Genomic DNA, 27,507 nt, shown 5'->3' on the forward strand with positions numbered 1-27,507 from the left:
AATTAGTGCAATTTAATTCATAAAATTTCTGGGCAAAAATATTAAACACAGATGTGTCAATAGTTTGTGGGAAGTAAGCATACATTTTTCTGTAAATTTTTCCCCAGAAGTGAACTGCATTACTAACACAAGCCCACTCGAAAGTAGTTACTCATAAATAGCACTAATTTTGCCCAAAATGTTTTTGTTTTGTTTTTCCAATATTTCTACTTCTTTAATTAATCAGTGAATTTCATGCAAAACCAAGCCCAAAAATCCAGAACTACGCCCTGCAGACTGTAATCCTATCCATTCCTTTACTAAAAAGGGGAGGGACAAAAATACTCCACACCTCCTCCCTGTCAAGTTTAATTTATTATGACGTCACAATAGCGTTGAAAATAATTTATATGCGGTCAAAGTTCGGGTCGTACTCCCACGTGAATTGACGCGTTCAGCACGGGTAAATTTGAAAAACATTTTAGTTTTTATCGAAGAATACGGACACGCTTTTATAACAGAGAAAACTGGCTGCAGTTGTGAGGCCTCATCATCGTCTGTTTTGACGCAAAATGGGGTGACAAGCAGAAATGCGCGCGCAGCTGGTCGGCGGGAATCTCAATGAGTGACGGGTCATGTGGACTTTGTTCGCCACACAACTAGTGTCTCTCTTTTTGAGTTCAGTCTGTTGACGGTACGTGTACGTGTAGGTAGCATGGAGCGGACCTTCTTGGAAAATGTGTTTCTTTTCAGCCTCAATATGGCCGGCTGGTTATGGGGAGTAGTTAGTTTTTTGCCGTGGTACTACCTAGTGGGAAGGAAGCAGTATCGACCTCGCAATAAAGTTCAAGCGAGGCCTGTGAGTCAACTTCCAGGAGCCCCTTATCGCTGTGTGGAACATTTCGATTCATTAGTGACAACGCTGTACGATGGTGTCACAACGTTGGATCAACTATTTAAGTAAGTACAGTTCAGAGTTATATTTTGGATCGTCTTCGACAAGCAAATAACTAATTTTTGCCCAGCTAGCCTTGCATGTGAAGAAGTTTTCAAAGATCTACAAGTTGTAAACATTTGACCTAAATTGAAGCGTTTTAAAGGCTGGTAGATGGTTTTTGATTTCAGATCAAGGGGTCATTTCTGACGTCGCTGCATAACGTCTCCGCTTTGGAGAGATATATTTTAATAAAACCAGTTTTATACCAAGATATTCAGTGTTCCTTTCCAAACATACTTTGTTTTCCTCCACGTGAGGTTGATGGTCGATCTCTTATTTGCTTCTCGTTCGGTACATCGATCAAGGTTATTCAAGGTGAAACTTTCATGTACTGTTAATCCCATTATATCAAAGATCAAAGGTAATTTTGTGTTGTCGATTCATTGCAACATTTACGTATTTAGAAACTAGAAGGACCAAAGTCTTCTTTTTATTAAAGCGCTTAAGGTTACGCATGGAGAGACATCTTTCGTTCCTGAGTTTGCTTTAATTTGTGCAGTTTGATTTGCATGTTGTGATTATACCGGCCGTTGTTCTAAATGATAGTCATATTGTACTATATTTTTCCGTAATTGTTCGCAGTACAAAACACGTAAAATTTGTAGCTTGAATACGGGTCTTTGTGGTGCTTTGATGTAATTGTATATAAGGTTTCGTCTATTGTGGATAATTATTGTGTACAGGCTGGAAAAGAAATGAGTCAACGCTTGCTCTGCCGGTGTAAAGGGTAGAAAAGTAATATTTTTAATGGTTTCTGGAATTTGTGCTGTATGAAACCAAATCAATATTAAGCTTGGAATATATACAGCAAAAATCTGCCTTGATGGATTAGATCTTTACACTTTTCAAAATCAGAAATTAGACTGTGCAGACATAATATCCAGAGGTGTGGAAGGAGGCACAAAAATACTAATTACGTTGTTTGTGAACAGATTGTCTCAAACTACATCAAAGTAGAGTTTGAACCCTTTCAGTCCTAGTTTAGTTTGGTATATTTTTTACGTAACAAGCGTAATATTAACATTTTGGACAGTATCTACCTCTTGAGCCACACACAACAGCTATTTACTCTCTTAAAGTGGTTGCAATGTTTATGTTGCAGGAGTTGGCAAACTCAGTTTGTTTTTTTATTATAGTCTAGACACCATGTTCCGCCTGATTGACGATTACCATTATTGTCTCTTCCACCGCTGGCTTGATTGTTATGTTAAAAGTGGTTGTTTTTCAAAATTTGTACTGGTCAGTGCTGCTGCATGTTACAGAACAAACCAGACAAGATTTTATAGCGGTTACATTACCAGACTGCCTGAAATAAACTTGTTTTTCTTGGACGCTCGTAGTCTGGCAACATGCTTTAAATAGGTCAATGTATTTGCCAATTCCAAATTAGCAAGTCGCCTTTTTCTCCCAACAGGAATGCGTTGCAGTTTATTATTTTTACTGAGGCCGAAACTAAATTAAATACATGGGATGAACTAGCAGACCCATGTGGCCGTGCATGGATTTGTGATTTCTCAAGAAACAGCTTAATTAACAGCAGACTTTATCCTTTGTCATGTGCAAGTTCCAGTACTTCCTCAGTAGTCATCACACTTGTACCCGCATGTTTTTTTACAATACACTGCTTGAGGTTCATAGTAAAAAAAAAAATCATCATATATGTAGGGAATCACATGAAGCCAGAGCATGCTGGAAGATTACAGCTGATACTTTGATCCTGCGATGTTAATTTTTTTTTTTCTCCCTCAGCATTTGAAGGGGCACTTGAATAGACCATGCATAGCATGTTGCAGCTTCTAGAAAATTCAAGGCAGCGGCTTGTGGCATTTCTTTCATTTGGTAGAGCTTGTAAAATTTTGTTAATTTTGTAAATACTCAATTTTGCAATACTCATTTCTATAGCTCTATATCAGTCTCTCAAGACAAGTTGGGAGGATTTTACAAAGAGTTTTGGTCACTAGTTTGATGGGTTAATGTTCGGCATTTGGTCACTGATTATGGGATATTTCAAACTCCCCACTGTTTTGACCTGATGTTTTTCCCCATACCCTAAAATCTACACTGAAATGCTACTATGTGACCATTTGATCACACTTTGTCTTGTACTGTAGTTACATGTACAGGCAGATAAAGGGCAAGTCATTCTATCATCATTTTGCATATAAATTATTAGTATATATATCAAACCAGAGACTGTGTTTGTCACTTCCACCACTGGCTTGATTGTTACATTAAAAATGGTTGTTTTTCAATATTTGTACTGGTCAGTCCTGCTGCATGTTACAGTACAAACCAGACAAGATTTTATGGCAGTTACATTACCAGACTGCCTGAAATAAACTTGTTTTTCTTGGACACTCGTAGGTTGGTAGCACGCTTTAAATATGTCAATGTATTTGCCAATTCCAAATTAGCAAGTCACCATTTTTCCCCAACAGGAATGTTTTATAATTATTACTTTTCCTGAGGCCAAAACTAAATTAGACACTTGGGATGAACAAGTAGACCCATGTGGCCATGCATGGAGTTGCGATGTCTGAAGAAACAGCTTAATTAACAGCAGACTTTATCCTTTGTCATGTGCAAGTTCCAGTACTTCCTCAGTAGTCATCGCATTTGTTCCCACATTTTTCATTTTAAATATATTTTTTACAATACAGTGCTCAACGTTCATAGTTAAAAAAAATCAATCATCATAGATGTAGGGAATCACCCGAAGCCAGAGCATGCTGGAAAATTACAGCTGGTACTTTGATCCTGCAATGTTAATTTTTTTTTTCTCTTACATTTGAAGGGGCACTTGAACAAACAATACATAACATGTTGCAGCTTCTAGAAAATTCAAGGCAGTGGCTTGTGGAGGATATTATAAAGAGCTTTGGTCACTAGATTGATCATTCAGTGTTTGAAATTGGTCACTGATTATGGGATATTTCAAACTCCCTACTATATTGACCTGACGTTTTTCCTTTTACCCTAAAATCTACATGGGAATGCTACTATATGATCATTTGATCGCACTTTGTCTTATACTGCAGTTACATGTGCAGGCAAATAAAGGGCAAGTCATTCTATCATCATTTTGCATATTAATTATCAGTACAAACCACTGGATTGTGTTTGTCATCTTCTGCTCAGCTACTAAAACTCAGGATGATTGTGTGGGCTATAGATCTACACTGTACCTTCCAGCTCACAAGAGTTGTTAGCAAAATGCTTCTTTAGGTTTCTACTGTAACAGAAGAAATTTCATCAGTCACTTCCACTGTGGGCAATAATAATAATTAGCAATTTTTATATTCATATTAAAACTGACCTGGTTCAGTCAATTTGATCTCTGATTGACGTGAGCTTGCATAAGCAGTCTAGTCACAAATGTAGTTATTCATAAAAATATGTTTTTCTTTCAGGCGAGCTGTGAACTTGTACCCATATAGAAAATGTCTAGGGACGCGCGAAGTTCTCAGGGAGGAAGATGAAATGCAACCCAATGGCAGAGTGTTTAAGAAACTTATTTGTGGGGAGTACAACTGGTTGACATATGCCGAGGTAGATGCCAGAGCAAGAGCCTTTGGAAGAGGATTGGCTGCTCTAGGACAGCAGCTCAAAGAGAACATTGCAATAATCTCTGAAACAAAAGCTGAGTGGATAATAGCAGCACAGGGATGTTTTGCTCAAAATTTTCCAAGTATGTTACTTTGAATTATGTGCTGTTCACAGTTATATAAACTCTTTTCAAGGATGTATTTTCTTAGATAGTTGGATACGTTTTTCGTTTGAAAGAACCTTTATAATTGATCAGGCATTTAGCCAGAATTTGAAAAGTGGCTGTCCAAAATGTGCTATTGGGCCTCCTCAAATGAGCAATGTATAAGGCAACATATGAAAAATAAAATAACTTTCTTTCGAAAGTGGCCCTCCACAGGACGCCTGGACACCCTCTGGCGAAAAGCCTGTCTTTGATAGTCACATGCACACGGCAGTTTCTTGTAGATTTTGATCGGGAGGAAAGAACAGTACTGTTACAGAGTGTTTTTTTTTTAGTAAGAATATTTCAGCAATCAATAGCAGATCATTAGAAAGATGTTTGTACATGTATCTGTTTGGATGAGGAAGAGGCCTCCCCTTACTGTGGGTATCTGGTTTTAAATGAGAGAGGAAAGGAAAGAAATCTGAAGAACTGACTCAGTGTCCAAATGTACATGTATGTTAACTAGTCGTAGTGGTAATCGTGCAAAACATGAGGATCTATCCAGCAGATTTTCTGTTTGAAACTATTGTTATTAATGTTATTGAGGGCAACTCGCATTTAGAACTCAATTCATATTTTGTATTCCTATGATGTAATACTGCATTTCACATGATAGTTGTCAGTGGTAATTAAAAAGCAATCAGCATTGTTCTAAGACTGATATAAATATTGTAATTTGTAATGATAATCATAGACTGATATGTATTTTTTTAAAACATTGATGCATCTTTTGTAATTCCTCTTTTCTTTGTATGATTTGTTTTTGAGGTTTCCCATTAACATAGGTTTTGTTTCATCATACTTTCAGTTGTTACAGTTTACACCACTCTGGGAGATGAAGCCCTTGTTCATGCCATCAACGAATCAGAAGTCCGATTTATTATCACCGATAGCTCTTTGCTCAGCAAGCTTTCTGCTCTGATTGACAGACTACCGAAAGTTGAACACATTGTGTACTTGGGAAATGTTGCAAAGAAATCAGCATTGCTAGGCTTTTCAAGGAGAATAAAAGTCCATTCCATGAGTGAAATTGAAGAGATCGGTGAATCACAAATTAACCGTAAGCTCTTGTTTTATCTTGCCTTTGATTTCGATTGGTTAGTAAGAGGTTAGCAACTTTTCCCCCCATAAATTCTGCTAGAACTGGGTTACTGGAAATGTTTTTAACTCTCCTAGCAAAGTGTTCAAGACCAGGACAGTGTAGCTGGATAGAGTAATCAAAACTTTCAATGATTTTCTTGTTGTGTAATAGGCCATGCTCGATATATCAATATTCTAACATGGCTCCAAGGCTTTCAGGACAAACTTCTATATTTGGTGTTGTTTTCTTTGTATCCAGGTCTCTTTTGGGAATTGAGAGACAATAGAAACTTAATGAATTGACAATTTTGATGCAAAAGCCTCGGAGCCATGTTAGAATATTGATATATTGAACGTGGCCTATTCATGACTTCACTCACCACTGGCACTGAGTCGGTGGAAATATTTCATAACTAGAACACCCACATACAGTGTTTTCCTTTTAGAATGAATTTGTTCTTTCTTCATTGTTTGTTAGCATCTTTAGTCCAGAGGGGTCCTAGCCCAGATGATGTTGCTGTCATCATGTACACAAGTGGTTCAACAGGTCTTGCTAAAGGTAAGCCTTTCCCTCCCTGTTCCTTTAATTTGTTTGTTACTATCCAGAGCGCAGCTCCATAGTCTCTGAGACTGATTAATGCCAATGATGATGTTGTTCATAGGTGTGTAGTTTAATGTGAAATACAGTACTGGAATATTGGGCTGGAAATCCACAGAAAATTTAATTAAAGTTTCCAGTCAGGACAGTAGTTGTGACATTGTGCTGGCAGTGATCATAGCTGGTGATATACTGGAAACATTGGTCTCAGTGCTTGCAGAATAAGAAATTTGGGCTGGCTTTTTAGTGAAATATTGCTACAAAGGTGATGCAGCAAAGTTGATCAGTTCTGTTTGAAGCAAGCAGCAACTACTGACTTCTGTTGCTACACGAGATTGAATTCAGTGGCTTTTGCCCAAACTCTAGTTTCTGAGCCAACCCACCCCCCCCCCCCCCACCCCCATGTCATTCTTAGACTCACCTGTGCACCAGAGCGAAAAGCAAGGAACCATTGCCTGAGTGCGAAACCCAGACACTAGATCCTACTCGCAGGCTAAAACTAAAACCAACTGGGACTCGCTTGCACATGCATGTCAGTTTACCTGCACTTTGTATGACTTTGCTTTAGGTTATGATGGATGCACTGGTTTTTGTCTGGTGATCATCCAGAGTGATTATTTGTCACGACTTTCAGTTGAATGCAGCTCTATTTGACAGACTTGTCTTTCATGAAACTGCACTTGCAAGTGTAATTCTGTGAAAAATAACGCAAGTGTATTTTTTGTGTTGTAGGTGTTCTCATTCCTCACAGTGCATTAATGGCTGGTATCGCTGGAATTATTGCAAGAGTACATCCTGCTCTTAGGTAAGTCAGTTTTACAATACAGTTTTTGTAATTGAACATTTGTTGTGATCTTGAAGATGTTGATTGTAGAAAGACCCAGATTGCATTGTCAGACAATGTTTAACAATGTGCAAGAAATTTAAAATTAGTTACAGTTGAGAAAAAGTAAAAAACATAAAAAAGTAAAACACAAAATTGCTCAGCTGAAGTAGTTTTAAGGCAGGATACATGCCCTTTTCAGAGTACATTTTGTAGAAAAATAGAACTTTGTTAGAACAAAAGTGCTATTGACAGAGTTACCTAGTCTGGTACCTGTGCCCTGCCTGGCTTCCTGTCATAGGATCATATGGTTATATTTTGGTTCTTTTCCAGTGAAAAAGATGTTTATGTTGGTTATCTTCCACTGGCACATGTACTTGAGCTAATAGCAGGTAATGTCTATCCACTGACAGGCACATACAGTATGTGTTGTGGTTTAAAATATTTGTTTTGGGGGTGACATTTTTCAAAGAAATTTATATTTGTGTTGTTGTTGTTATTCATAGTAAACAGCACATAAAGGAAAATAAACGACAACCACAGTTTGATTGCCATTTCACATCAAAATTAGTTCCAACATTTTTTAATATTCACCAATCTCCTTTTATTGGTGGTTCTGTTCTGTTCTGTTCTGTTCTAATTTTGCATTGAGAGTAACAGATTTTCGAGGAATTCTTCTGAGGACTTGCCAAAACAATACATGCACATTACTACTGTTCAACCGGTGAGAATGGGGTTGCAAGTTACGGCAGGATTCACATAACAGAGTCTTGTATGTCCTTGCTATTGCCATTTAATAGTTTATTAGATACTGTGGGTTTTTGTTTCAGAAAATGCAGTGCTTGCTCATGGGGCAGCCATAGGATATTCCCACGCTCTCACTCTATCTGATCAGGTAATTTCAGTTCTTTTTTGTTTCATATGTCTGTCATTATCTTTCTAAAGAGGGCCTATTAAAACGTTTTTGTTATAAATTGTTTTGTTTTCTTTCTTTTTGTCGCTGTTGTTGTTTAATGACAGCCCAAATACATCTGTATGGACATCAGCACCAGGTTGTTCAAAGTATGATTAAGCTAATCCAGGATTAGCATTAATTTTTATTTCAGTTTTGTAACTTTTCAGTGAAGGTTTCTGTTTAAATTTTTTGTCCTTCAATTTTGGCTTTGACCAATGTCAAACTCCAGGAAACATGGACAGTGAAAACACTTTTATTCAAGAGAAATAAGAACTTTGATTTACTTTTAATCCTGGATTAGCGTTAATTGGCTTTTGAACAACCGGGCCCTGCTCTGTAAATTATTACAAATTAACTCTAAATTCATTTCCCTCCCCACAAAGCATAGTTCACTTGGAAAATTCCTCTACATTTTCGTAAAAGAAATCTTGACTGCTCTTAGTACAAAAAAAAAAAAAACAGACAAACCTCTGCCATGACTAGTATATAGAGCTGTTTGTGAAAGACAAAGCTTTGAATTTTCCTTGGTACTTAATTCCTTCATAGAAATAAATACATGTCAGCTTTGCTTTTGGTACGTGTACTTGTTTGCCATTTTATGTAACATAAATTTAATGTCTCAATGTCTTCATACAGTCATCTAAAATCAAGAAAGGAACTAAAGGAGACGTATCAGTGCTCAGACCAACTGTAATGGCCGCAGTTCCTGTCATCATGGACAGAATCAGACAGGGCGTCATGGAAAAAGTCAAGGAGGGTCCTCGTCTTCTGCAGCTTTTCTTTGCATTTGCTTACAGTTACAAACTGAAGCAACTTAAGCTTGGCTTTGATACTCCACTTCTTAACAAGTAAGTTTTACATAAAATATCATAGAAAAATAAATCAAGACTTCTAAACATCCTTCCTCTCAGAGGTTTGTGAAATATTATAAAAGTATACTTTTGCTTTGAATGCATGCAGATGATAACACCACGGTCCTTATTTCTGACCTCATTTCTTTTCTTCAGATTCATCTTCTCAAAGATGCGCAATCTTCTGGGGGGTCGCGTAAGGCAGATATTGAGTGGTGGTGCACCATTATCTGAAGACACTCAGCTCTTTATGAACGTGTGCTTCTGTTGTCCTGTGGGGCAAGGCTATGGTCTCACTGAAACCTGTGGAGCAGGAACTGTCTGCAATGGTATGTATTGCATGTACTGGTACTTGTATTTTGTAATGACTTATGGCGTAATACTTTAATTGAGGTTTGTTTACATACTGTGATGTGTCTGACAGATTTATTTGTTCAATAACTTGGTATGTCAAAAACTTTTGATATGAAAATTAACCTAAATTTAAGTTAATAACATTGTGGGAGACAAATTTTTCCTTAATTTTGGCATAAAATTTCAGCAATAATTTATAATTTCAGGTGTGAAATAACAAAATTGCCATGGCAATGTTTGGCACAATATTTCTCCCCACAAATAGATAAGTCAAAAGCCCTTGATTGTAATCCTATAGTGTAATTTGCTACCTGCAATATTTAAAGGTAATCAAATGGTATCCTCATAAAATTAGGAAATAAATTCAGTTACGTTTTGTTAAAATTCTAAAAAAACTCTGATAATTAATTTTTGACAAAATGCACATGAAATTATTTCCTAATTTCACTCGTTAACATTTGATTACACATACATATGGGGCTGTCATTAAGTTTTGAGCCACCAGTAGCCTCACTCTCCACACCTGTAGCAAACTTGTTCCTTTTTTGTTTGAATTCTATCAACAACGGGCAATTTCACCGGTAGCATCAAGGAAAAATCAAGCATACTCAGCCGTAACAGGTGTTACTGGTTACAGCACTTATTTGTATAATGACAGCCCTGCACATATTCTTTCCGATATCTAGCCTTCTAATCAGGGTTCTTGGGCTCATCATACAATCTTTCCGTGTGGGATAATTAAGCCCAGCATAGGAAAGTATGCAACTGATCACCCATATGAATCACTATGCAACAAATGCCTTATTTTGTTTAGCCTGGGACAGGACAACTGGGCGTGTAGGACCTCCAGTCTCCTCAACTGAGATCAAGCTGGTCAGCTGGGAGGAAGGTATGTCAGCAATGTTGGTCCTCCATATCCTTCATACCATAATTATTGTAACTTTTGAGCACTTAGCATGTTTTTGAGTGCCACTGATCACATCAAATGTCTGTGTCAAAATAAGTGATAAATGCTTCTCAATTATTTTGTGTAACTGCATTACATGTAGTATTCAGTCATCATTACTGTGAACTAGTATTTCACTACTTACATGAAGGAGTCATCGTATTTTGGAAAGTTTACTACTTAGATAATGGCTACAGAGCTGCTAAGTTGTGAGTGCCCAGTTGTTCATTTGTCAAAATCAAACTTGAAGGACAAACAAATATAAACAGAGAACCTAACTGGAAAGCTTCAAAATTGATATAAATATTCACACTGAACCTGGACTACCGGTACATGTACGGTAGCTTTGTTGACTGACCCCCAGTTATCAACCACTCATAAACTGCAGGAAAAACATCACCTAATGTACTGTTGTGATTTGATTTTAATAGGAAACTACACAGTCAGAGATAAGCCCTACCCCAGAGGAGAAGTTGTCATTGGAGGTCCAAATGTGACCAAGGGCTATTTTAAAAACCCTGCAAAGACAGCAGAGGACTTTGAAGTCGACAGAAATGGCCAGCGTTGGTTCCATACCGGCGACATTGGAGAGTTCCACCCTGATGGCTGCCTTAAAATCATTGGTGAGGAGCTATTTTAGAATAGATCTACAGTAACTTAATTCATTACGATGTGTAACTTCAGTTCTTCAGGAGTTTTGGAAGTAACAGTAAATGCTAAACATGATTGTTGATTTCTGTAACTTGGAGTTGATATTTCTCAAACCAAACTAACAATACTCAGTCTTCTAATAATATCAGGTAATATGTGTTCCCTGGAGACTTTTTTTCCTCATGCAAAATTACAGTGCTCAGACAGTGACAGAGATGCAACAACAACACAGCAACAAAGCTAATTTTACCCCAGAGCCCACAAAAGTATTTACAAATTGCATTTTAGTTCTTTGGCTTCTTGAAGTAATAACCTTTAAGTTGACAATGCTGGACAGCCATTACATGTAATAGATGTAAGTTATTCTGAATGTTCAAGTCACACACATATTTAACAAACAGGAATAATAGGAAAAATATGAAACAGAGTTGCTTATTGGTAAAAGGAAAATAATTATATCTTTTTATTGCAAAACAGCCTTTTTTTATCCTAAAGGAGTGATGAGATGCAAGCAAAAAGTGGATACCAATTCCAATTTTGGTAGCCAAAAAATTATTTTTTTTTTAGTCAACATTACTGCCTCATAAGTCAAATATTATATATGTTTCTGCTTGCTTATGTAGACCGCAAGAAAGACCTTGTGAAGCTTCAGGCAGGAGAGTATGTGTCACTTGGAAAAGTTGAGGCAGCTCTTGCACAGAGCCAGTATGTAGAGACCATCTGTGTATATGCGGAGAGTTTGTACAACTATGTGGTGTGTCTTGCTGTAGCTCGCCCCAAGCAGCTCAAGGCATTAGCTGTTTCACTGGGTGTCTTGACTGACGACTGGGCAAAACAGTGTAGGAACAAGGCTGTCACAGATGCTGTTCTGAAGGATCTGCAGGCCCTTGGCAAAGCTAGTAAGTATTATGAAGAAAGCTTGTGGTTTGGTTAAAATTAAGAAGAGAAAGTTGAAAAGTGCATAGGACAGAATATTTAGTACTGCTCAGTTGGTCAGTGGTTGCACACTAGGGTTTCATTTACAAGATTCAAAAGTTAGAATACTTTGACTGACTGAGAACTAAGAACAGTACTATTGAGACAGGCAGAAAAATCAAAACCTTGTGGTATTTAGACAAAAAAAAAAACACTAAAATGCCCAATCATCTTTGTGAAAAGAAAATGATTGCTACATGGGTTATTTACAAGGCACTCTTATCAACTTTTTCAGTGAAACTCGAGAGGTTTGAGATTCCACAGCGTTTGACCCTGGTCACCGAACAGTGGACACCAGAAACAGAGCTTGTCACAGCTTCTCTGAAGCTCAAGCGTAAGAACATCTCAGCTCACTACAGGCAGGAACTTGATGCCATGTACAACAAGTGATCTTCAAACTACTTGGAAAATCTCCTAGCACTAGGCTATAAGAGTAATCTACAATACTTCATTAGTTACAATAAAAAAAAAACACTCGCTGATGACAATACTTTCATTGCTTTATTCATGTCACAAGATCACTAGTGCAGATAATCTAATGGATGACGATGTCTTTCAACAGAATGCAAAATTGCTAAATTAAGACCAATATGTTAAATGATTCCATGCCCTGAAGTCATCTTCTGAGAAAACATCTCGCAACATTGTGAAATGTGGTCAGAATTGTCCAAAGGAAATTAAGATAATTATTTTATTGTGGGGCCTTATTAACTCAAAATATCACTTCCATTAATATATCAGCTTTTATTTGGAAAGGGTATTCCATCTAAATGTTTACAGCTTGTAATGCCTCGTCTGGTACAAACTAAGTTTGTGGTACAACATGTGTGGGTCAGAGCCTCAGAGTGTTTACAAATACAGGCCTTGTTATTGGACATATAGCTGGCATACTTGCGAAAACATTCTAAGAAATAAAAGCATGTTTTATGACTGTTTTGTTGTGCCTTTTTTTTTGCAAATAAGTATAACGAAGTACATGTATCCAACTAGTTCAACGGTTTTTAATTAATTAATCCAAACTAACATCACGATGGGAGGGATTCAGGGTTATTCAAATCTGTCAACTATTTCTCGTACTCTTGCTATGTCCTTTGGCTTCGTTAAACAGCATCCTCCTACAAAAAAGGTACACAAAGCATGATGTTTTTGTCTTCACATCACTGGAAGCCACACTTGAATGATGTTACTTTAACAAATCCCCCTAAAAACAACGTTGAAATATTTTCTCGCAAGGTTGGCTGGAAAAAGACAAACTTGAAAAACTTAACACCTCTGTTCTTTTAGTATTGAAGTCTCCCCCCTCCTTGGAGTAACCACTCCACATTGTGTTGACTTATAAAACTTACCAATCCAACGAGCACCAGCGTCTATCCATTCCAGAACATAACTGGTTAGGTCACGGACAAAGGTAGCGTCTCTTGGTTGCCATTCAATTTCACCCTCCCATCCAAAGCTGAGGAATAAGCAAATAGAATAGAAATATTTGGCAAGCACAAGTTGAATGTCCTGATTTCCAAGTGGTGAGCAATCAGGTTGCCTTTGTCAAAAGCAGAGGCAATTACAGATTTATAGAACACTAACAAACCACAATACCTCACAATTATCCTACCAAATCTTGTAGTTAGAATAACATCTGATTTTATCAGAAATCAGTTATTAGGTAAAACCAGCATGATTTAAACAACTGGCAACTTTGTACTAAATCTGAATTTGAGTGTGATTTAGTATAATTTGTTTAAAATTATTGTTGGGTAACATTCAGTGCAGCCAGGGTTGGAATAATAATTGTGTAAATGTGCACATGATCAATTTAACGCATGACATGTGCTTCTCGCCCCCAGGAGTTCGCTCGCAGTTTTCTTTCACGTCATGCACAACAGGCTACGCAAAAGGGACTACTGGTAGTCTATAATAATTTTTAAAATTAAATTTACCCTCCTTCCCTCCACTCTTCACCAGTGTGGGGGTACACAACAAAGGGAACATCCACTTTGCCTTTGGCACTCTGCAGTAGGGACTGCAAGGGATAAAAGTCTCGACAGTTAATTTGCTTTATTATGGTTTGCTCAATTGGAACACCAATAAGTCCAATAACTTTTCTTGTAATATGACAGCCTACACATTAACATTTTTGCCCTGAACTATAAAGTTTTGTCTTTCTTGCAATCTTGCTCTTTTTTAATTACAGGAGTCAGACAGTTTGCCCACAAGTAATAAAACAGATCAATATTGGCAAAGCCATATTCTTCACACAGACACATTGACCAAACTTAAGGGAACATGGCGGAGTCCTTAGGCACATTGCCTTACTGGTATGTACTTAAGGACAATAAAAGTGTTACCATTTGAGAAGTCATTCCAAAAACAATTATTTGACTGTGCGTGTGTACAATGTCTAATTAGCTTAAATGCAGTCATTGACGTAAACAAAGAAGTTCAATACAGACCGTAACAAACCACGGAGACGTACAATTCACGCCCACAGCAGCAATCTGGGACAAAACAACTAGAGTTCACTTTTTGGAGATTAAAGCGACTAGTCAAATACTGGATAATTAATTACAACTAAAATATGACAAGTGAGGACTTCCTTCAAATGGCTGCAAGTATTATCTGTAAGATAATACAGTGTACTTGCGATTTAGTTTGCCAATGACTTGCCTGGGCCCTTGCCCATCAGGGACCGTTCATTTTTTATCAGGTAGCGGGGGCTGGTGGGATTTGGGGGGGGGGGGGGCCCATGTGAAAAAAAATGGCTTTCGAGGGGGGGCCATCCCAAAAAAGTAAGGGAAAAGGGGGGGGGTCACGTGAAATATTTTAGTAAAACTTTAAAATGGCATAATGTTTGAATATCAAAAAAATTGCTATAGAATAAACATAGAAGGCAGGATACAAATTTATTACAAACTTTCCTTCTGCTTTAAAAAAACGCTTGGCGACAAAAAGCATCAATTTTGTAGCTACTGAAAAGAAGTATTTAACACTGTTATTTTCGAATGCAACTTTCACTGGCACTCATCTTCATCTTCACTGTCGTCGAGTTCTTCGTCACCGCTTGTGCTGCTATGGGAGTCTTTTTCACCAATGCTGCAAAAAGCAGCAATGCTTTCCGTCAGAGTGTACTCTTCAGGGTACATGAAGGTGTAAACATAATCTCTGACTTCCTGTTCAAGGTTGGTGGTGATTCTACTTCTTGCAGCATTGGTGAAATAATTCCCTTCCAAGAGCTGTGCGATATATGGCCCATCTCTTCTAAATAAGGACGTGGCAACATCCTCAACTTTAATACACTCTTCCAGGACGGCCGTTCTAGGAGGGTACACAAGGCATTGTGGAAGATCATTTCCTAGCGGGTTTCCAACACAGATTCCATAAACTCGTTGGACATTGTTTTCAGTCCGCTTCCTCTTTCTTTGATTGGACTTTCTGCGGTTTTCTTTTTTCCTTCTCCTTTTGTTGATGTGCTGTTTGAGTATGCCCTTGAATATGCTGTTATAATTGCTCTTATTTTCTAGTGCCTCCATGTCCTGCGTGACCTTCGTCAACTTAGCTTCTATACATTTGATCTGTTTTACATTAAAACTGTGGGCATTCATCAATTCAGATGAGGGAGATGCCAGTGAGAGGCCAAATGCCCCACGCTCAGAGCGAGCCATAACTAGGAGATCTGAAATTGACTTCTCTTTCTTTTGATTTGTTTTTCAAACAACAGCTCTCTGTAGTATAGGGATTGTAAATATTGTCTTCACAGTGAGCACAAAACGTGAAGTAGGGGGATAATAGAGAAATATTAAAAAAGTTGAAATCTAAATATTGTTTGTTCAATTTTTTTGGGGGGGGGTCATCCCAAAAAATGACAGCTATAAGGGGGGGCATGTGAAAAAATTGGTAAGCTGAGGGGGGGTCATGCCATTTTTAAATGGTGCTTCCCAAATCCCACCAGCCCCCCCTCCCTCATAAAAAATGAACGGTCCCTCAGGCAATTGAGAATGAAAAGTAACTTGCCTGGCATGAAAATCTACTTGTCCTGGAGCACTGGATAGTCCTTTTTTCAAGCCCTGATTGATTTACCAGACTGACTTGGAATTGATAACTGCAACACCATCATAACTGAACAGTCTTGACTGTTTTTTAGAACCCCTTACTTGTTTTGATTGATTGACAATACTAGTGACAGCATCAGAGAAGACTTCTCCATGGCAAGTGTGAATTCCATCCTGAAGTCATAAAATTTGGAAACATCCATACTGAACTAAGGCTCACTCAGATTTACTTATTAAATAACTACACTTTCCACATCAAATCTTATCACTAACAACTGACGCTGCTCTGGCACACACCTCCCTCTAAAGAACTACTTATGCTGCAGATAGTTCCTTCTAAACCAGTTAAACTCTTGGAGGGGAGAGAATCAGACCAATCAATGGAAACTCCCCTCCTCACTTGACAGACCCACCCCTGGAAAGTAACTCATATTACCCATAATCACCTTGCATGACATGCTCAACCAAGCCTTTGCCTCGGGAAACTCTTTGAGAAGTTCAATCAGAGCTTCTGCTTCTTTCTAATGATACAGAGAAACAACATTCATTTCATCTTTTTCCTGTAGATAGACCAAAAGTCAAAAAACATTTCCATATAACAATGGGTTAATCTATGCTATACTGCATACTAACATTCCAGGTTTTCTCACAGCAGCCTAAAACAGTCTACAACCATCTGTGAAACAACCAATGTCACCCAGACAGCTTTTTTTACTGAAAATAGCTAATTAATTATCATTAATTGACAACATAATCAGTGGTGTTGTTATAGCTATATTTTGGTCATATATATATAGTTTCACAGCAGTCAGTCACACTAAAATTAATATTAGCATACAGGGTTTGCAAATCGTGAATGACTGAGAGCAGGAATAAGACAGGTTTATGTTTAAATACCATAAATATGTACCTGAGCAGGGATAGTCTCCAAAGCTAAGATATCAGCCCCAGCTTTGAGTAGAGCTGCCACTCTGGGCCTGTGCCAGTTCACTAGATCCTGAAACAAAACAGGTTTTCTTGAATGTACAGATTGGAGCTGGAGACTATAAGGACTAAGGTGCACCAATAGTCGAAATGTTTCTAGTCAAAAGTTTGGTTTACAGCCCAGTGGTGAAAAACATATTTGTACAAATATATATTTGTATAGTACAATAAATACCTCTTACTAACCGACTTAGAGGTCCGTACTGTAAGTTACAGACTGAGCTGTTTCCTTTTTGATTTAAGGGCCAAACACAAAGTATGCGGGCCATAAATCATCGGGAGGTAGGGAGGCGTGGGGGGAAACGAAGAACCGTAACTTGCAGTATGGACTGAGAAGATGAGCTTAGTAAGATAAATACTACATCCCTACTGTGTGTCTGACAGGTTTAGGAACGATTTATATAATTCACACAGAATGGCTTCAAATTTTTGACTCACGTTGAAAGCAAAACAGATCAATTTTAAATCGTTGTTAAGTCTTTAACATATTTTAATACAAAATTTAAAGTTTCAACTTTTACTTGCTATAAATAAAGTAATGAACGCTTGGCGATAAATCATGAAAAATTTTAGCAAACTTTGGCGGGCCTTACTGTAGAATACCGTCCACTAAATTGTCCAATTACAGCACAATTACAGCACATGTACACTGTGAGAGATGTAATAACAGGCCATAACTCATATGACAAAAAACAGTTTCCTTTCCTAATACCTGTATTGTCATGTTGTCAACATATTTGCCTGTATATTCAGACCCATCATGCTGACATGCTCCATATGGACCTACTGATCCTGCCACTAGCATCTTCCTTGGGCATCCAGTACTGCTACCGTAAATGTAGTACAATTAAATTATTTATTAAATAATACAGTGATCATAGAATAATATAATTAATAAAAGCTTTATAACTAGTTTCGTATCTTTACCTGCACACTGCACGAGAAGCTTCCTGGGCAATTTTCACACTATTCTCAATTACATCTAAGGCTTTGCTCTCATCAAGACCACAGTACATTAAGAGTCCCTCTAGGCTGACCTAGAGAAAAAAAAGCAACAAGGAATTTGCAGAAACGAAACAAGGAATTTCTAAACTATAATGTCAAAATATACATGGTGATTATTACTTATCTGCTAGTACATGCACCTGGTAAGTAGCAGTTGTTGCAACATTTGCTCCACTTTCAAAGAAACTATAAGCAACCAAAATGGAGTACAGTTATTTTAAATAGATAAAGTTTATTTTCTGGGTGATAGTAATCAGAAATGTGGATGTAAACCTGGGGAAAACACCTGATTTAAAGCTTAGTGTTTTTCCCAGCTGAAAACATCAGGCACTAAAAATCCCTTGTACAAGGAAAGTGGATCAACTAATTGCAAAGCACAGAAAAAATTATCACTAGTGCATACAGATAGACCAATTTTTATCTGAACCCACACATTGAAGAAAAAACATACATACATACATACATAACTTCAGAGAAGTTCAGGTCTCACGAGTAATCATCGTTTTATTGCTAATAATAATTGGCAATAAAACGATGATTACTCGTGAGACCTGAACTTCTCTGAAGTTATAGTTGATGCTCCTCAATCGATTGAGTTGAGCGCTCTACGAAATACGTTCTACTCAAGAAAAGAATTTACATACATACATACATACATACATACATACACGCATATACATACAAGATTTTATTCAGGGGTTTAAAAAAATAAAAATACAAAAAAGACACCTTAAAATAAAATATGTATTAAAAGGCTAAGATTCCATTAAAGCAATTTACAAATACAATTAATCGCTATAAATTTAAAAATTTAGATGAAAAAAATATGTAATTTAAACAAAAATAACGCATCACAATAAATTAGGCTTATGATAAAATGTGAATTTACCTTTTGTGAACAGATTTCACGGCCTCTGGGTTTTCAACAAGAATTCTTCCACTCCATAGTGGGTCACCCTAAGTGGAAATAATAATTGAAATATGTCTGTACCTAGGTCTGTAGTCTATTTAGAACAACAGAAAACTAACAGAAGACAAGTTATGGTCATTTGCATCTCACGCGATCATGCAAGCAAGCTAGTACTATAAATGCTATGAGATTGACTTACATCAAGATTAAATCCAGCCCTGGTTAATTCCGTTGCTACACCACCATCTAAAACAAGGAATTCCTCCTTTTTATAGGAAACAACGGCCATATCAAGCAGAACTTCTGAACCATTCGTTCACTTTGCACTGGACATGTTGATTTTGAACAGGCGTGATACTCGCGCGATTTTCTTGGCTGCGGTAGACTGGAACCAAGTTGGTGTTGCATGGAGACGAGGCCAGCTGGTTGCTAAAACAAGACCGAGCGCTAGATCTAAACTTGAAAAAGTTTTGATCGTTTTAGCTTCTACAAAATTCATAATGGTAAGCTATTTTTCTATCTGCCTGGTCCCTCAAATAGATCTGGCATAATGTAATTATGTTTTGTTGAATCATCAGGCAGGATCAGATGAGCGTTACGCGTTTTTAGCAGAATGGTATGATCCCAGGGCTTCACTCATGAGAAAATATCAACTGCTTTTCTATCCCAGCGATTCCTCAGTAGAGATGGTAATAGCTTTGCTTCCTTATATATATTAGTTACCATGTTAGTACTTATACTAGATATTGAAAAAAAACATTAAGCATGTTGCTATGTGCAGCCGTGAAGGAATCAAAGCTAAATAAAGAACGAGCGAAGTGTATGTATTTTCAATCATGTTTAAATTTCTTGCTTGGCATGCTTACATTAGTCATGTTACTTGGTCTTGAAAATTCTGGCAAACTTGTCGTATTTAGCTCGAAATAATTAAGTGTTATTTTATTTGCAGTATAATAAGCGTGCAGTTTTCAAAATCTTGAAATCTAATGTAAAGTTCAGTTGAATTACTGTACTTCATTTGAAAAGAGAGGTCATTTCTAAAGCAATTTGAATTGAATTCTTACCATATTTATGTCCCCATGCTCTTGAGTGAAGCGTTCCTAAAGTGAACTATACTCATTCGTACAGATCTACTTTCTGCTTGTGTTATGTCTACTCTTGGTTTGAGTACAAGCCCATTGCTCTTATACTGGTAGCTGAGCTTTGACTAAAGGACACAAAGTTCTTTTTGTCTCACCTTACACTGGATTTATTTCGTAAACAAATAACACACTGTACCTAACACTAACTACTTATTGACTGAGAGTGAGGTCTTAACGGGAAAATGTCAAACTGAGACCTTGCGGTATTGAGTGAGCGATAGTGAGGTCAATATGGCAAGGCTGAGACCAAACATTGGAGGTTAATAAGTTGTTTGTTGTATGGCTTTTTGCTTTGTTTTTGCAGGCCTGTAATCGGCCAGTGGGCATTAAGGGAGAATAATGCCCCAGAATAAGCCAATCAGAGTGCACGTTATATGGTTGTATACACAAGCCATACATAATTACATGCAGTTAATATGCTCTACGTGAAAGGCATGATTATCAGAATCATTATTGAATAATGCCTAGTTGGCTTAAATACCAACTTAATAAAATGATTTTAATAAATTGGTTAAGCTGACTAGACATCACACTAACTTTTTTAATTCCAAGGATGCATTTTTATAACATGTTTGTAGCTTCTCAGATTATTTGTTGCTTGGTTCTGATCATGTTTCATGAAGCATAGTTCTCTGTTGAGGTACCAGTGGCATCTTGGTTGTTGTTCTTAGTAGCATGCGATGATCAAATTAACCTCATAAAAAGATACATAGATCTGTTTGCTGATCAGTAAGACATCCTAAAATCAAAGGGAGGGTTTTTAAAAAAATTTCATAAGTAAGTTATGTTAAATACTTCATTTATTTTGTCCCTGTCTTCTAGTATGACATAAAGAACCGTCGTCTTTTCCTGAAAAGATCGCTGATTGATGGCCTCCAACTTCACCATCTGTTCATTGGAGCCATCATTAAAATTCATTCTCGTCAGGTAACACACAAAATACTATAGATTTATTAATTACTCTTATTATTAGATGTGTTTTCAATGAAAGAAAATAAGAATTTTCTGTTTCATTCCAAAAACATTTGTAATAGATACATATACTTGTACATATTAAAGAACTTTGAATTATGAGTCAATTACTGAGCAGGGATATTATTGTCTTTTTTGTTCCTGTGATTGCAGTTAACAATTACAGACTATGCAGATGAACGTACATCAAACCTTTTGAGAGACAAGAATGAGAAGTAAGTCAGTATTTTAAATACTAATTAATTTGCCCTGTCAGTGCATTAATTTTATACCTACCAGTAAGTTTAGCATTATCTTACAAGGTTCTTGCAAGGTTTTTCATATATTACAGGTTCATTTCAAATGGTTCTGTCCACCTGTGAAAAGCAGTTGCCCTTCTGCTAAAACTGTTAATGAAACCCCTGGTCAACTGTTTTATGCAATGCTTGTTTAGTATACAGGACCTCTTTTTCTGTTTGTATTTTAATTTACAGGGTTCAACTGCACAGTTCTAAATAATTTTTGATTGAACCTTAAATTAAAAGAAGAACATTGTCTGTAGGGATTTATTTATCACTATTTTTTTACCAAAAAGCTATTATATAGTAGCATTTATAAAGCTCCAGTTACAATGACGATGTGTCATTATTGTCTTCCAGAACTCTAGCTATGATAAAGCCAGATGCTGTTGCACAGATGGGTATGTACAGTAGCTAGCTAGCTTAAAGGTCTTTTCTCTTTCACTTTCTTTACTAAATTTACTTTAAAGGTAATAACTTGGCATACAACCAGCTATGGTTTTATTACTCTCAACGTCACCAGATCCAGGGCTGATTGATTCACCTATGGCCTTAATCTTAGCATCCTTAACTGTAACAAACTTGCTACTTTATAGAATGCAAGCAGTCTCTCTTTTCCTCAAAAATCCATGGGGAAGAATGCAAAACTGTGACGGTGAGCATGATGCGCAAGCCATGAGCCACTAGTAGTGCAGGCATCGGAAGACAAGCGCAAAAAGAGACTGTTGGAGCAATGTTTTCATACAACATTTTGGATGCCCAGCTCTCTGGTGACAGAGTAATTCTATTGTTTTGTCTATGAAGTTATGAGGCACATCTGTCAGTAACCCTTACAAGTGACCTGCAGCGCTTGCCAAACTCTGTTGTAATGTTTGTCTCCTATGGTGCGACTCCTGCAGTTCGTGACATTTGCCGCTGTATTTTGAAATTTTGATCTTGCTACCTTTTTATTGGTTTTACATGCTTCACACTTGTTTTTGAAGGACTTTGGTGTTAGGAGAACTTTAAAACAAAAAGTATGGTAGAGCTGTCTGAACGAGCAGTATGTAAATTTTTGAAAGGTCATAGGTCTGGTTTCAGCCTCAATCTGTCGAACCATTCCGCGCATCTAACTTGATTTAGCTATGATTGATTCTTGTAAAAATTAGACACCAGAGTGTCATATCCAAAAAAGGGCAGAGTTGTTATTCAAAGTAACAATCAAAATGTTGTATGAAACCATTGCAGTCTCTCTTTTTGGTCGTTTTCCAATGCCCGCACTACTAGCAGCTACCACCATTGTCACATGCACAGTCACGCTTGCACGCTTACTTGTTTTATGTTCTTCCCCACTGATTTTTGAAGAAAAGAGAGACTGCTTGCATTGTAGTTACTTTATGCCTGAGTGGGTAAATTGTATCAACGACAGGCAAGCTTATCATATCACAAAGGGCCCATCTAAGGTATATTCAGCCATAACAGGCACTGCTGGTTACAGCTCTTTTTGACAACCTGAGCTCACAGTTGGTTTGATGACAGTTCAGTTGATAGAGCACTGCATGGCTGGTATTGCAGAATTTATTAATTTTGTTTTAATCCCGTTCAACCCTGACTTTTTTAAACTTGATTTTCCCAACCATCTGTTGCAAGAATGTGAAGATCTTTAATTTCCTTCAGTTGATATCTTGGCAATCAAGCTCAAGTTACAGTACTGATCGAGTAGTGTAATTTTAGCATCAAAGTGAAGCATTCATTTATGTCACAAATAAAGATGTAGACACAAATTTTATACTGGTATGTTTGGATAGGGAATGTAATTGACATGATTCATCAGGAAGACTTCCTCATTTGTCAAGCCAAGATGGTCAGAATGACAAGGTGAGACCTAAGACTTGTTCAAACAAAATAATCAGGTGTGAAAACATCATTACCAAGACATATTTTAGTTCTCACCAGAATGAGTGATTCAGAATTTCTGTAGCTGTAATTTGATGTTAAGTAAATTCCAAATACTGGTTACACTGCCTTTCAATATAAACACACAAACTCTGCTTAATCAATGGTTTCATCTTGCGTTGCCATTGGTCATCTTTGTTGGCCTCCGAGGAAACAGATGTTTGCTTCAACTGGTTCAGAAGATCAGGTCTGTTCACTTGGTCTTTTGATCCAGTTGTTTGTTTTCTTTTTTTTTCCGAGGCTTGTTGTTTTTGTCTTAATTGTGATTGGTGGCAGTCAAAAGGGATGTTTTGAACTTCAGCTTGCATGATACTGAAAGGCATGGTAAAGTATAATTATTGTTCCCAGACTCAAGTAAATGTGAAAATTGACATCTGCAGATTTATCTGAACTGCAGATTGACAGCTTAGTAAAAAATATCATAATGTGGTAGTAGATTCACTTGCACATTGTTCTGTCTAACTTCTTTGTTGTTGAATCTCTTTTGCAGGGAGCAAGCATCAATTTTCTATGCAGAACACAGAGGGAATTCTTTTTTCAAGTGAGTAGGTATATATGTATCAAAGCGTTCATTTCCTCTTCCTGTAAGCCAGTAGTAGGTGCTGTTGAGAAATGGAAACTGTTAGTGATTTATGAAGTTAGTAGTTCCAGTTTCCATAACACTGAAATGCATGAAGCAGTTTTACTTAATAAATTATTTTGCGTTAACTTGTACTTTTGATCATTGTGTTCAAATGGCATGCAAGTATGTTGATACTAAATTTGATTTATGCTCTTGCTAGTTATTTAGTGGAATTTGTCACAAGCGGTCCTGTTGTTGCCCTGGAGCTGAAGGGTTCAAATGCTATTCAAAAGTGGCAAACACTGTTAGGCCCAACAGACTCAGCCACAGCGAGGAACCAAGCTCCAATGTCAATCAGAGCAAAGTTTGGCACAGGTATGTACAAAATCAATGACAATGAGTTTTTTTTTTTTTCCAAGGTTGAAAAAGAGATTAATTCTTCATAGTGATTGCTATACATTTCATGTATGTTAGGTTTGAGGGACAAGATAATAATTATTTCCTGGGTGGCAATACTCTTCTCTCCGAACTACGAAAGCTTAACAGTACAAGAACTTGTATGCCATAGGTAGAATTAGGGTGCACCTGACACCGCTGCAGGCCCCCTATCATCCGGAAAACCTTTTAGTTTTGAATTTTTTCTGGGTTCGGTCCAGCCACAAGTGTGATGGCTCCCTGTTTCTGAGTTTCCTTGATCTGCCATAAGATGTTAATTAAACCAGTTGTAAATTTTTCTTTCAGACAATACAAAGAATGCAGCACATGGCTCCGACTCCCCAGAATCAGCTCAAAGAGTAAGAATACTGATGTAGTTATGACAAGGTTCACCTGTAATATTCATGTATTGTTCTCTTTTTATCTACTAACTATTTTTTCTCTTTTTTCCTCACAGGAAATTGATTTTTTCTTTGGTGGGCTAATATTTGGTGGAAAAAATACTGCTTCTTTTTCAGACTGCACTCTTTGCATAATTAAACCCCATGCCATCATTCAAGGTATTGTTTATTTTAAGTAAATTTTTATAAATGTAAATACTGTAATAGTACCCTAAATTCTTGAACTACCTGATTTTCAAGTCAATTTTCGTTTCCCTTGAAGGGTTGAAAAATCAGAATTCCACTGTATTGTGCAGAGACCTCTTTTAGCTGTTGTAGTCCATTGAACACATTCTGAACCAGTGATGTTTTCCAATAAATGTTATGACTTGAACATTCAACAAAAGGATTTCAATGTCCTAAATTTTGGATAATTTCTTGAATGTTTTGTTCAGGTCTTACTGGTAAAATCATCGCAGCCATATCCAGCAAGGGTTTTGAAATTTCTGCAGTTCAGATGGTAAGTCACTGGAACACTAGAATTTCAATGCAACCCAGAGTTAATTGTTCAGGGAATTTTGAGCAGTTTTGTCTCAGAAAGGTTGTTTTTTTCCCTCCTATACTGTAATGGTGTGTAATTTTGTTTGCTGTTAGCCAACTATTTAAAACAGAACTGGGCTGCCTTTACTTATGTTCACATTATTTAATCTCCAGTTTCATCTTGAAAGAGCCAACGCAGAAGAATTTCATGAAGTGTACAAAGGTGTTGTAAATGAATACAAAGTAAGTGATAGTGTGTGGTTAAGTTAAAATCCACCTGACAAAAATGCAACCTTATTAATAAAAGTATTTCCATGTTCAAACAAAAATAATAGCAAAGAAGAAAAAAAAACATCAAGAACAAAGTCGTCCAAAACGTAACGTGTTAATTTTATCCACTCAACATACTTTTCCCTACTTTTTCATATTGTAATCTGTTCTGTCCTTGCCTTGATTGGACATCCTCATCAGTTCTCAGAGCTTGTGAAAATAACTTAAATAGCAGTCTGTAGCATTTGTCACTTGCCCTGGCCCCAGGCAGTTGTAGTGCAGTCTGTCTGTCTGTTTGTTTGTTTTAAAATACTTATTTAGTCAGAGGAAAGGCTCACCAGGACCCTTGCCCAACAGGAAGATCTGCCAATGCTGGAAAACTGGACGGAACTTTTTTTGAGTCCTACTTTCAAATTGGTTCCTGTCACTTGTTGAGCTGTAGTATTTCAACAAATCATCAATATGTTTGGTTTTCTCGTATTTTAGGCAGATCAAGGTATGTTACCTGGCGCCGATTTTTTTGTTAATCCTGATTTGTTTCTTATCTTCCTTCAGAGTATGGTTGATGAACTGTGTTGTGGTCCGTGTTTGGCCATGGAGATTAGAGCCCCTGATGCACCAGTCACATTCAGAGAGTTTGTTGGTCCTTCTGATCCTGTAAGCTGCCTCCATCACAACTCTATTGTTTCCCAGTACATGTTTGCGCGCAGGCTATCGTGTGTGCATTACGTGCGTGTTTGTGTGTGCATTACATGCGTGTTTATCTGTGCGTTATGTGCGTGTTTGTGTGAACGTTACGTGCGTGTTTGTGTGTGCCTTATGTACGTGTGTGCGTGGTGGGTCAACAGTGTTCCGAGTCACCAAAATTCAACTTCAAGTGACTGCCATAAACTAAAACCAACTTCCCCTCACTAAGCCAGGCACGAATAACTTCCATAACGAAATGAACCAATTAAAAGTCGAAGTAAAGGCGTGGAGAGGGTTCTGAGCGCGGGAAAACTCGCGTAAGGATTTAGACTGGTTTTCGTTTTGTGACTAACTTAGGATGACAATGTCAATTAAGCCAGTCCCCACCCCTGCCGTACCCGCCCAAAAAACCATAATGTCAACATTACTGAACAACATAACTTACTTTTGAGGAATTCTTGATTTCGTTAAATATTTCGTTAATTAATTTTGTGTTGCGACAAGAATTTTGCATTGTGCGACATAAAGGAACGGCTGCCATAACTTATTTTTATCAAAGCCTTGTTTTCAATTTTATCCACACTGTAATCTTTTTTCATGCTTACTTTCTAATGTGCTAAATTCCTGTATCTGCCCTGTTCTTCTAGATTCTAGTATCTTTTCAAGGAAGCTCTTGAAACAAAAAGCCTCATTGTGTGTGTGTGATGTGCGAAAAAAAAATCAGGCAACCTTTTAAAATGCGTGAAAAAAGTTCCTGACATTAAAACGCTAACATGACTGACATAACTGTTTTCAGGAAATCGCTCGTCATCTACGACCTGGAACATTACGGGCAATGTTTGGTAAAGATAAGATAAAAAACGCTGTACACTGCAGTGATCTACCTGAAGATGGCCTCATCGAGGTTCGTACACATATTTTTTGGTTTTCCGAACTCATGGGAACGAATGAGAAAGGGGCGCGTTCCAATGGCTTGACAACTTATATTTGTCTTGATTTTTTTTTTTATTATTTCAGGTGCAGTACTTTTTCAAGGTGTTGGATCATTGAGTGAACTATAACAGTATTTTCTACTGTAGTAAACCTGTATTTTGTTGACACAAACGTTATATATCAAGTCAAACGGTCCATGTTTACTAAGTTATACTTATGTTATGTACAAATAGTTAATGCGAGTCAACCGGGCGAATGTGTACATAGTAAAATTAAAGAGATTTTGAATAAAAACTGACTTTTTAGGATGCACGATGGAGCAAATATCGCTCAGTGAGAACAGAGATGTGGCAATTGTGATGATGTGCGTTTTAGAATTAGTTCTCTGTGCGTATTGATAAAGAGACAACACGAATTTGTAATAAAGATCTGTTCAACCTGACTATAGAAGAACATGCCTTCACTTACGAG

The 27,507-nt window shown here is 37.3% G+C and overlaps 3 protein-coding genes across 6 annotated transcripts; 2 read left to right on the plus strand and 1 right to left on the minus strand.

Annotated features, from left to right (window-relative positions):
* The first annotated feature begins 505 nt into the window (after nucleotides 1–505).
* Nucleotides 506–12,892, plus strand: LOC110040397 (long-chain-fatty-acid--CoA ligase 4-like). Of its 2 annotated transcripts, none has more exons than XM_020745633.2 (13): nucleotides 506–939; nucleotides 4,387–4,664; nucleotides 5,536–5,787; nucleotides 6,286–6,366; nucleotides 7,138–7,210; nucleotides 7,562–7,620; nucleotides 8,059–8,123; nucleotides 8,820–9,031; nucleotides 9,191–9,363; nucleotides 10,203–10,277; nucleotides 10,766–10,957; nucleotides 11,609–11,884; nucleotides 12,196–12,892. In XM_020745633.2, the coding sequence occupies exons 1-13, from the start codon at nucleotides 695–697 to the stop codon at nucleotides 12,348–12,350; spliced, it is 2,136 nt and encodes a 711-aa protein (XP_020601292.1). In that variant the 5' UTR covers nucleotides 506–694; the 3' UTR covers nucleotides 12,351–12,892. The 2 variants fall into 2 exon arrangements, with proteins under 2 accessions (XP_020601292.1, XP_020601299.2); XM_020745640.2 differs by lacking the exon at nucleotides 506–939 and adding an exon at nucleotides 3,862–4,037.
* LOC110040412 (uncharacterized) lies at nucleotides 12,443–19,234 on the minus strand. 3 transcript variants are annotated; one of them, XM_020745664.2, is made up of 12 exons: nucleotides 19,102–19,234; nucleotides 18,882–18,949; nucleotides 18,133–18,178; nucleotides 17,915–18,024; nucleotides 17,700–17,811; nucleotides 16,914–17,000; nucleotides 16,450–16,524; nucleotides 16,106–16,177; nucleotides 14,408–14,452; nucleotides 13,895–13,977; nucleotides 13,307–13,413; nucleotides 12,443–13,075 (listed from the first exon to the last, which is right to left on the minus strand). In XM_020745664.2, the coding sequence occupies exons 1-12, from the start codon at nucleotides 19,189–19,191 to the stop codon at nucleotides 13,008–13,010; spliced, it is 963 nt and encodes a 320-aa protein (XP_020601323.1). In that variant the 5' UTR covers nucleotides 19,192–19,234; the 3' UTR covers nucleotides 12,443–13,007. The 3 variants fall into 3 exon arrangements, with proteins under 3 accessions (XP_020601323.1, XP_020601315.1, XP_089149237.1); XM_020745656.2 differs by having other exon boundaries at nucleotides 17,700–17,814; XM_089293111.1 differs by lacking the exon at nucleotides 12,443–13,075 and having other exon boundaries at nucleotides 13,117–13,413; nucleotides 17,700–17,814.
* Nucleotides 19,220–27,478, plus strand: LOC110040011 (nucleoside diphosphate kinase 7-like). Its single transcript, XM_089293106.1, has 15 exons — nucleotides 19,220–19,405; nucleotides 19,481–19,591; nucleotides 20,867–20,971; nucleotides 21,170–21,231; nucleotides 21,655–21,695; nucleotides 23,082–23,151; nucleotides 23,720–23,770; nucleotides 24,012–24,166; nucleotides 24,533–24,585; nucleotides 24,684–24,786; nucleotides 25,062–25,126; nucleotides 25,321–25,389; nucleotides 25,972–26,073; nucleotides 26,900–27,007; nucleotides 27,121–27,478. The coding sequence occupies exons 1-15, from the start codon at nucleotides 19,235–19,237 to the stop codon at nucleotides 27,151–27,153; spliced, it is 1,299 nt and encodes a 432-aa protein (XP_089149232.1). The 5' UTR covers nucleotides 19,220–19,234; the 3' UTR covers nucleotides 27,154–27,478.
* The last annotated feature ends 29 nt before the right edge of the window (nucleotides 27,479–27,507 follow it).

This window comes from Orbicella faveolata, unplaced genomic scaffold (genome assembly GCF_042242905.1).
Source record: "Orbicella faveolata isolate gen_17 unplaced genomic scaffold, um_ofav_v1 contig_25, whole genome shotgun sequence".
Taxonomy (NCBI): Eukaryota; Metazoa; Cnidaria; class Anthozoa; order Scleractinia; family Merulinidae; genus Orbicella; species Orbicella faveolata.

Bases quoted from the DNA above. Each gene is read 5' to 3' on its own strand.
- LOC110040397 (XM_020745633.2), top strand. From the start codon at position 695: ATGGAGCGGACCTTCTTGGAAAATGTGTTTCTTTTCAGCCTCAATATG. The intron at 4,665-5,535 runs GTATGTTACTTT...TCATACTTTCAG, and splicing joins TTTTGCTCAAAATTTTCCAA to TTGTTACAGTTTACACCACT. The intron at 10,278-10,765 runs GTATGTCAGCAA...TGATTTTAATAG, and splicing joins GCTGGTCAGCTGGGAGGAAG to GAAACTACACAGTCAGAGAT.
- LOC110040412 (XM_089293111.1), bottom strand. From the start codon at position 19,191: ATGGCCGTTGTTTCCTATAAAAAGGAGGAATTCCTTGTTTTAGATGGT. The intron at 17,001-17,699 runs GTATTAGGAAAG...GTTTTGTTTCAG, and splicing joins TTGACAACATGACAATACAG to GATCTAGTGAACTGGCACAG. The intron at 13,978-14,407 runs GTCTGTATTGAA...TATCCCTTGCAG, and splicing joins CGTCTCCGTGGTTTGTTACG to TCCCTACTGCAGAGTGCCAA.
- LOC110040011 (XM_089293106.1), top strand. From the start codon at position 19,235: ATGTTGATTTTGAACAGGCGTGATACTCGCGCGATTTTCTTGGCTGCG. The intron at 19,592-20,866 runs GTAATAGCTTTG...CCTGTCTTCTAG, and splicing joins GCGATTCCTCAGTAGAGATG to TATGACATAAAGAACCGTCG. The intron at 23,152-23,719 runs GTGAGACCTAAG...TCTCTTTTGCAG, and splicing joins AAGATGGTCAGAATGACAAG to GGAGCAAGCATCAATTTTCT.